Consider the following 9,967-nt stretch of genomic DNA (forward strand, 5'->3'; position numbering starts at 1 on the left):
CGAACGCGATTCTTCGTCTCTTTCCATAATAATTAGGTCTGTCCGACCTTCGAGCCAAATTCCAGCCCAAACCAGTTGTGAAATGTCTTTTACGTGAGCCTTAGCATTCACAAGGTTGCGGCGAAGACCCTCGGAGTCCGTACGAAAGCACCATTGTGGTCCAAATTCGAGGTTCGCTGCACCGAACACTCGTCCGAGAAGATCCACGATTGAAAGCTTTCACGCCGCCATTTTCGCGCAAATCTTAGCGGTTTCCTTGCAAGAGAGGGCTTAATTGGTATCTTCCTTTTTGAACGCCGTTTTCCGAGACCGTATTGCTTTAAAACTCGCTGTATAGTGGACCGAGACGGATGACCGGGTGTCGCAGCACTAAGCTGTCTATAGGTCCAAAACGGGTGCCGGCGCGCTTGTAAATAGAGAAATGAGCAAGCTCGAGAGTCTAGCTTCGAAGGACGGCCGGTTCGAGAAAGGGACCGGGTCTATTCATGCTCCTCGAAGCGCTTAAGCGTATTGTAAATAGTCTTGCGGGTGCAGCTAAAATTATCAGCTAGTTTTGACTGCGAAATACCATTCTTGTAAGCATAGATAATAGCTGACCTTTGCTCATGGCTTAATTCTGCCTTTTTCCTACGTTTTGGGCCTATTTCCATTAGAATCGGATGCGTAGGGGTGGTGTTAAAAAGAAAAAGAAAATGGTGCGTTGGTTGCCGGTCAAAATTGAAGTGGGGTAGTAGGTAAATACTTTTGACCAATATCTGTAGCACAAAAAATCATTTCAGTGGCGAGAATAATGTTGTTCCTAGGCGAGGTTAAGCTTTTCAACTGAGGGCGTAAAACGGGTCAATTTACGTACACAGCTTGCGTTAATTTTCCCGTTTTATTGGTGACCTCACGCAGTCAAGAGGAGCAAGAAGAGTGTAGTTTGGCCATAACGGGTCACCTGTCGCTGCGGTCGTAGACCGTAGCGTCAGATAGGGCCCGTTCGCGCTCCCTTGTAGGGAGGCAATATGTCTGTATTGTAGTGGATTCTATATACAGAGGGAAGGCGGGAGGGACAAAATCAAGACTTGACTGCGTGAGAGATGACGAGCTACCCGCAGAGGCAAGCAACTGACTCTCGTGAGGCAGTTGTAGGAGGAAGAGGCCATCAGTAATGTCGGTGTAGATATCACGTGAGGCTACGGGCATTGTGAGGCAACCCCAATAAAACTACTCCCTTTATTGGTGACCTCACGCAGTCAAGAGGAGCAAGAAGAGTGTAGTTTGGCCATAACGGGTCACCTGTCGCTGCGGTCGTAGACCGTAGCGTCAGATAGGGCCCAAATGACCCGGCCAAACTAGGATGGTGGAGGGGACGGTGGTGAAGCAGCAGAGACAGCGGGGCCGGCGAGCCTGTCTGGAACTGGTGATTGAGCTTGTACAAAACTGACGTGTTCGCCGTAAAATACAACCTGAAGGACTCTGAGGTCCATCTCCCTAGCATCTGAATCTGGTCGTCGAGTATCCCACTATCGTGCGCATGCTGAGCTGCGCCCTTCCGAAAACTGTGACCGGAGTAGCCCTCTGTCCGTAGTCCAAGCGCTCTTAGCTTAGTAGATAAGGTCGAGAGGAAGTTGTTGCGACTGAATGGTCTTCTGTGGAAGGAGAACAAGGGGGCGTCGGGCCCTCTGGGATCGACAAGTAACAGCTTCTGAAGGGCATCAACTGGGCAAGCGCTGTCTCCCGTCTTTGCAAGAATAATTTGGACCCCTTCGTGGCGGCGGTCTCGGAGCGAGTTAACTGTGTGGCTGAGAAGATAGAATGTGTGCTCAGGTCTTCAGTCGTGTAGGTGAATTCTCCGAGGCGGAGGAATCCAGCAAATGCTACCCGGCACGCGGTTGCGAAGTTTAAGTCGTCTAGAAGGTTCGCAGACATCTCCAAGGGCCGTGACGGGAGTGCGGCGAGGCCCGCAGATAGTTTCGTAATAGTGTCACGCGAAATAGGTTTTCTGACCCGTACTTTTGTGATGGGGTTGAGTCTTCGCGCACCGTCTATGAGACGTCGAAAGTGCTTGTTATCGAAGAGTTTATCGTCAAGGAAATTATCGATATGGTAGGCTCGGAGAGCGGCTAGGTCGGCGAGTGCGGTGTCAGGCTTGACGGCCTTTTGGCTGGCGTTACCAAGGAGTCGTGAGCTTAGCCATGAGGTTAATGAATGTCTTGACACTGGCCATGCGGAGAAATTTTGTAGCGCGCAGTGCTTTTCGTAGCTGCGCTGAACGGAGAGGTAAACGGAACGTGTGTTGGCGCTGAGTTCGTTCCAGAGCACTGAGTCCGTTCCAGAGCAGTTTTAGGTGGCCGGCATTGAGCTGAGGAGCTCGTGAAGAGAACCACGCGGGCGGTTCAATACCGAGAGGTCCTGCCAATGGGGACAAATGTTAGCAATGTCTTCAAGTTTGTTACGTGAGAGCGCGTCTGCTAATGTATTTTCGCCGGAGGGGAGCCAGTGTGGCACGATGTGGATGTCTCTCGCTGCCGCTAGGATAAGCAGGTTCTTCAGAGGTGCGTTAGGCGGACCATGAAGAAAGCCTTTCTTGAGTCCCGTGTGCGCTGTGGAGCTATCCGTGTGGATAACGAGAGTATGATGGAGCCAATGGTGGCTGAAGAGTAGGAAGCCTTGTAGAATAGCGTCTACTTCGTTGGTATTGATGTGCGCATGTGCGTCTTCAGCAAGGGCCAATGTGGCAGCATTGCTTGGATGAAGCTGGTGACAATGGGCCAGCCAGCAGTCTAATGTAGACTGGGATGAGAAGAAGAAGAGCCCCTGGCCTATACTAGAGGCATCTGTGTAGAGATGCGTGATGGGGCGGCGGCAGGGGTCAATTAGGAGTACGCCGTTGAAGAGAGACAAGGAGTCCCTCCACCATTCCAAATCGTCACGTATCTCGTAAGGGATACGGCGGCGCGCACTACTCCCATGTGGGAAAGCGGCTTGGAAGGTGTATAGAGACTGTAATCTTGTTCTTCCAAGTCGGACAACTCTTGAACAAAAGGCTAATAAGCCTGTGAGGCGCTCTGCTTGCTTGACGGAGAGACTCGCTGCGTTCAGGGCAGCTGCGGCGTCCAATGTGGCGCGGCACAACTTTTCTGGCGGCAGACGAGCTTCCATTGCAATAGAGTCGATCTGGATACCTAGGACTGTAACACAGGTCCCTTGCTGGTCCTTTTGTGTATTGCGAGGAATACGTAGATAGTCGGTGACTCTGTTATAAACCTCATCAAAAAGACCCGTGGGGTCGGACACTGAGGGAGACTGAGTAATTGTGATGAAGTCGTCTAGGTAATGATTGATATGGAATGCAGGGAGGAGGCATTGGAGTATCCAATGGAGTGCCTCGGCGAAGAGGTTGAAGAGAAACGGGGCCGTTGCGAGGCCAAAGGGGAGGCAGCATTCGACATAAGTGGAATCGGTCCACTGGAAGGCAAGGAGGTGCTGGTTATCCTCGGCAACGGGGACTATTCGGAAGGCGTCCTTGATATCCCTCTTGATTATTGTGCAACCTGGGCCAGCTTGTATGACCTGCTCGTATATGTCGTCGATTGTCATGTATTCGATAGCTGACCAGGAGTCCGGTATGCCCTGGTTAAGGCCCTGTCCAGGGGGCCAGGATAGATCATGGATGCGGCGCCATCCCCCGTCGTGCTTAGGGACTAACCCAAGCGGTGAAACGAAGGAGGGCCTAGAGGCTAGTCTAACACGACCGAGGCTGAGATCCTCTGCTAGTTTGGCCGTGATCATGCCGGGTTCATGTATGTGATGGTTGGAGGAATAGCGAAACTGCTTCTTGCCCCTATAGCCGACCTGAACACCGTAGGTCAGAATGCCAGCGATAGTGGACCCGAGATCGCCCGGGTAGTAGCGTAGAAGATTGCTCCAGCCTTTCGCATGCAGTGGCGACGGAGAGGACTGTAGCCTTGGGAGCTCTGGGTTGAAAACAGGGTATTGAACAGCAGTGTTTGGTCTGGGTGGTTGCCCCTGTGGTATGAGGCTTAGGGATAGGGGATTGAGAACAACGTTGTCGGTGTCACTAGTGCAGTTCTCAAGGGCTGTCACTTGCTATTTCTTCTTGCGGCAGGAGGAGGCGCCATGCTCGCTTAGGCCACATGCTGTGCACTCATGACGTCTCTTACAGCCTTCCCAGGTGCACCCTGTCGTATTGAACTTATCGCAAACTTCTGTCTCATTATTCGAAGATCTGGTATTCCTAGCTTGACGAGGCCGGGTTGGAGGGTTTGTTGGTGACTTCGCAGACAGGGTGAGATTGTGGCGGAGGTATTTCTCGCGAAATGGGCCTGTGACCAGGTAGTTGTCCGTCGATAACTCTCCTTTATCCATCATGTATTGGTGGAAATTAAGGGCAAGTGGGAGGACTGCTTCCGACCACTGATAAGTCTGAGCGAAGTCCAGGATCTGCCTCATAAACTTGAGTAGATTGGGAACTGCTTTAGGATGTTTTTCGCCGAAGAGATATCCTACAACGGCCAGATAGGCAAGAAAGCAGGTCGTCCATATTTGAGGGTTGGGGCCCCAGTCCTTAAGCGACGCTGCTGCCTTCTTGAAGCCTACTGTGCCTCCCAACTCGGTCATCTCGAAGACTCTGTCCTCCTGATCTAGCTCGGTGACTGACTTCTCTTTGAAGCGTATGAGTTCAGTCGCCTTCAACTTCTTCTCAAAGACGCGAGTAAGAAGGGCGGCGGAGACACCCGGAAATATGTCGATGAGTGGTTTGACTTCGGGGAGTGGCTCACGGTTTTCTTCGAGATTATCGTCATCTTGCAGGTCCACACGAGGCCTTCTGTGGCGGAGATCGGTCTCCGCTACATCCAATTCAAGGCGCCTAGCCTGGTCTCTCTGTATCTGTCCTAGCCAGCTGGCACGGTCTGCCGCACCCATGGTTTCCCAAATGTGGGCCGGCGGCCAAGCGGAGTCGAGCGGGGCAGGAGTGGCACTGCTAGACTGGCTGAACGTCATGGTGGAGAGCGATATAGTCAAGGCCTATCGGTGCTGGAGAAGGACGTGAAACAAAATCAAGACTTGACTGCGTGAGAGATGACGAGCTACCCGCAGAGGCAAGCAACTGACTCTCGTGAGGCAGTTGTAGGAGGAAGAGGCCATCAGTAATGTCGGTGTAGATATCACGTGAGGCTACGGGCATTGTGAGGCAACCCCAATAAAACTACTCCCTCTATACGAGTCGCGTTGGCAGCGGCCTTCGGCCGCTGCTACGGGGCGCGGCGAGTAGGATGGTAGGGAGTTTCATTCTTGAAATATCGATGTTATGGGACTAAATAAAAGCTCTCAACGTAGGTTCTATATATGTGAATCTCGAACGTCGCCATGGTGGCTGCATAAAGGTCGAATTTCGCCCCATTATCTGCTGTCACAGAGGCAGTAGCAATTCGTGATAAACGACATTAATGGTGTCTTGCTCTATGTCATTTGGGTCTCGGAGAATACGGATGTCTACGGCAGAGGGGACGCGGGATAAGCTAGTGTAAAGTTGGCCATGGGCGAAGACGGGCAGGGTGAGATCTAGCACAACCCGGTCCAGGGTGAGTCCCTGGCAGCTGTTGAAGGTGGTGGCATAAGCTAGACGCAGCGGAAATTGCCGCCGTTGCACCGTCCAATTCGCGCGGTGAGGCCGAAACTCGAATGTGATCCGTGGCAGGTAGAACGTCGGCGACTCAGTGCCAGGCGTGCATGCTCGTTGCAGCAACCGTACCTGCACGACATTTGGTAGCAGATTAACCACCTGGACCCTCACGTTTTTGACCAAGTTTTTCTCGATGGAGAGATTCCGCATCACGCTAGCAACGGCGCCAATTTTGAGTGAGAGCTCATGCGGGGGGATTCCGGGCTCGTTCAATACCGAGAGAAGATCCGCCTCTGCACCCGTGGGGAGATTGAAGGTGGAATCGTCTAGTTCTTTAATCGTATCATGACTGTAATAGGTTTCTGGCGCAGTGCAAGGTTAGCCAGAGGAGCGTGAAGGGTGAGTTGCGTCAAGCGATTAGAATCATGTTACAGGGAATAGTCATTAGCAAAAATCGGAATACCTGCACGCCCCGGTAACCGTTCTAAGATGAGCTTATTAAAAAGATCAACGCGCGCGTTAAACGGGCTAAGGAATGCGTGCTGGACGGCAGCGGCGGAGGTAGAGACGGAATCTTGTGGGAAGAGGAAGTCTGCCGCAGCGTCAAGGTCGTCAAGATGCTGCAAGTGATGCAGTGGCACACTTGTCTCATAGGGGCGTACACCATCTCCTACCTGGTCCACCCATCTTGCGTATACCGGATCCCCGGCCTGTCGGACCGGGGTAGTCAGCCGCAGGACCTTAAAGTGGTTCCAGAGCGTGGAGGTGCGGATAGAGCTGTTGAGAGTTGCTGTAGGCCCAGAACTTCCGCGGACGACTGGTGCCACCTGACGAAAGTCCCCTAGTCCAATGAAGAGTTTTCCTCCAAATGGCAGGTCATTCCTCATGATATCTTGAAGGAGCTGGTCTGCACACTCCACGACCGCCTTCTTCGCCATCGGCAGCTCCTCCCATATCAGGAGCGAGGCCTGGCGTAGGAGCTCTGCACGACCTGACTTGGGGCTGACCTTAGACACCAAGCCCATGTCAGACTCCTGAACAGGAATTCCAAAGGCCGAGTGGGCCGTCCGACCCCGCTCGTAATGGATCACACTGAGGGCGTGCCAGGTCCTGCAAGGCAAGGTCTGTGGCGTGGGCCGTAGGGTGACGTAGTCTATAGTCAGCATTGAGATCGCCCTGGAAGCGGGTCCATAGTTCCACAGCTGGAAATGGAAGGTTAGACAGAAGCTGGGCAAAGAGAAAGCGGAGCTGGACGCGCGGCTGTAGGCTGTGATCGCTTCATTCATCGCGAACACGGCCTCGTGGTTATCCTGGAAGAGTCCTAACTCAGTGGCAGCCTCCTGGTATGTGGGATAGCAGTGCCCCCGGACAGTGCGGACATCTTCGAAGCTGTTCGCAGGCCGCACCTGGAGCAGTGCGCGTAGGTAAAACGTTTCCTTCAGACGAAGTGGGACGGTCTGAAGTCGGGTGACAACAATAGGCTGGCGGACTCGACGGCGCAACACCTTTTGGCATGGTCCCTCTTCGGTGGTGACAGTAGCAATGAGGGTCTGACCTCTGTGTAGTGGACCATCCAGGGGCACCGTCTCTAGGTAGTAAAGGCTAAAGAACTCGGTATACTTCAAGCCTGAGAAGGTTTCTGTGGATGGGCGTTTGAAGTACCACAACAGGTCGCTCATCTCGGAGTAACCCGGTTGGTTTCGATCGTGCATCCTCCCTAAGTTCTTGCCTTCCAGATGGACAGAGAGGCAGCGGACGCCAGGACGTTTGGAGACAGTATGGAAGTTGAGGATGCGGTAGACAGCCTCGGACGAAGAGAGGTAACGGGCGTTCATATAGTCTCTGAACTCATCTATTTGGTCGTCCTCACCGTCTGCCCGGGCATCGTGGAGGGCCCGAATACCAAAGCGCGCCCGATCGGGTCCTTTGAAGAGGTACTTAAACAGGTAAAGGAAGATCGTCGCTGTAGAGCACACGTCCGCATAGATATGGCAGTCGAGCAGGTGCACTAGGGCGGGTACATGAGGAGTCACCCATCGATCTTCCTGCTTGCGTCGGCGGTAATGGACACGACCAAGATCATCCATGTAAGTCTGGTTGTTGATAGGTTGAGGGTACTCGTAAATGCAGCGGCCGTCTCGGTTGCAGCGTGACGTGGACCGGTCCAAGTGGTTCTGTGAGTGCATGTGGAATCTGCCGATCGCTGCATGTAGGGCAGGGTCCTCGTCCGGATCTGGTAACTCGGCGCAGATGAAGCCATCTAGTTGGCTCAAAGGTAATTCATGTTGGAGCTTAACGACCAGATGCGCGTGTGGTAGACCCCGTTTCTGGAACTCTGTAACGCATATCTCGTACAGGAGGCCTCCAAATTTCTCCCTCATAAAGGCCTTCAGCCCACAGAGTCGTCCGTGGAATGCACGGCACACCACCGCAGGGATGTCTGTGAAATGTTGGCCTGGGAGCAACTGGGACTGAATCTCGGGCCAGTTAGGGTTTGTCGTCATGGTGAGGAACAGTGACGGCGTGGCCAGCTGTCGCGCGATCGCGAGGGAGTCAGCCACCTGGTCCGAAGCCCAGGCCCGGGACCCCATGAAACCGGCAGGGATTTTGTTCTCGAAGAGATCGGGGATGTCAGGATTTGGAGCCTCATCCATGGCAGCAGCTTGCATGCGTCGGCCCCGTTTGAGATAGTGCAGGCGCTCCTCCTCCGTCCGCGAGAACATGTCCACAGCATATTCACACGCCAAACGGCCATAGATCCGCATGCGTGGCTCGCCCAGGAACAGGTGGCGGTACCATTGGATCTGCGTGCAAGGTATGTTTTTCCGGGACTCGTCGAGAAAGCCCCAACCTCGCGTGCCATGTGGAAAGAGAAGTGGATATTGCAGCGGCTCGTACTGGCAAGACAGGGTTGGAACGAACCGTGGCTGCTGGCCACCTTTTCTGTAAAAGACGACCTGTCGCGGGGCTACGCGGCGGAGATTTTCCGTAGTGATAACTGCAGCGAGCTCACCACCCGCAGGCGGGATAGAGAGCTCAACAGCGAGGGCGACTGTTTGGTCCGGGACCTGACTGACGGCGTGCCGCAAGGTCCGCACATAGGGATTAACCAGACCGAGAAACTCGCGTATCCCATGTAGAATGTCATTAGGGATGTCATGATCCCTTGCCCGTAGACCTCGTTCGGACTCGTCATAAAGAAACCAGTGCATGCTGTGACCCGTATCCGCGACATCCAGCAAACGGTGGTAGATCCGGCCTTCTAGGACCACGTTCGCTTGACCTTGGAATCGAACGAATTGGCCAGTGGTGCCGATGGCGGAGAAGGCAAACAGGTTATTGAGCCGACGGCTCATGGCAGACACACTGCCTTGATACCGGTCCAGGAGAGACTGCACAGCTGGCGTGAATGGTGGTAGGTGAGGTAAGCGTCTGCGGCCTCGCCGACAGCACCAGCCATCAGCCTCAGTGGAAAGAAGGAGCACACCGCAGAAGGAGTAGTCCCTTGACCAGTCCTGAGAGAAGGGCCGGACTGCAGCCTGGGCAAGGAGTTTCCACCATACAGGTTGCACTGGAATAATAGGCGGTTGACGGATATAAGGAAGCGGGGGCTCCCCTTGCGCGTCAGGGTTAACCGAAGCATGTACAGGCAGCGGACGATGCCGCCGCCGCCGCATTCGAGCTTTATGGCGGCAGTCATCACAGACCCTATACCGAGCAGATTGCCAAGGTCGCGCACAGCCCGAACAGAGCACACGCTGTTCAGAAAGGGCGGCGTCTGTAAACGACGGACGAACAGTAGGAGCAGCAGGAAGCGAAGACGGCACCGCGGTGGGAGCTTGGATTTTGGACGTGGACAGCCGGTATCGTTGCAGCTCCCGACAGCGAGAGCAAGTTTTATATCGACTGGACTGCCAAGGACGGGCGCAGCGAGAACATAACACCCGCTCCCCTGATGCAGACGCCATCCGCAGTCAGAAGCATGGCGGGTCGAAGGCGTAGAGGACCTTCCCGGACGGGCAGCGAAAGGGTCGTAGAAGCCAGGCGCGGCATGTTCTCTGTAGAAACGGTGAAACGGTGAAACGCTGGCGGGTGAGGCCCAACGGCACATGCGGCTCGTCGGGCCGCAGGGCAGGAGAGGGATCCCTAGACACGACCACAGACCGCCGCTCTACGCCCACCAGCAATGCGAGACGGCGGCAGTGGCATGAATCACCCATGGAGCAGCGCAACACGCCCCACGCGAACACGCGACGGAGGTGGAACGTCCTCACGTGAGGCGAACACTGCAGGTGGTCACATGGGGTCCAACAATCTATATAAGTTTCTTAAAGT

General features: G+C 54.2%; 1 protein-coding gene across 1 annotated transcript; it reads right to left on the reverse strand.

Moving 5' to 3' along the window:
* Positions 1-5,419: 5,419 nt before the first annotated feature.
* On the reverse strand, positions 5,420-9,600 carry N7446_010881 (uncharacterized protein; the record flags this gene model as incomplete). The annotated part of the gene is made up of 2 exons (XM_058519624.1): positions 5,420-5,994; positions 6,096-9,600. The coding sequence occupies 2 exons, from the start codon at positions 9,598-9,600 to the stop codon at positions 5,420-5,422; spliced, it is 4,080 nt and encodes a 1,359-aa protein (XP_058368462.1).
* Between the last annotated feature and the right edge of the window lie 367 nt (positions 9,601-9,967).

Source organism: Penicillium canescens (genome assembly GCF_028828765.1).
Source record: "Penicillium canescens strain IBT 15451 chromosome Unknown utg000007l_segment0_segment0, whole genome shotgun sequence".
Taxonomy (NCBI): domain Eukaryota; kingdom Fungi; phylum Ascomycota; class Eurotiomycetes; order Eurotiales; family Aspergillaceae; genus Penicillium; species Penicillium canescens.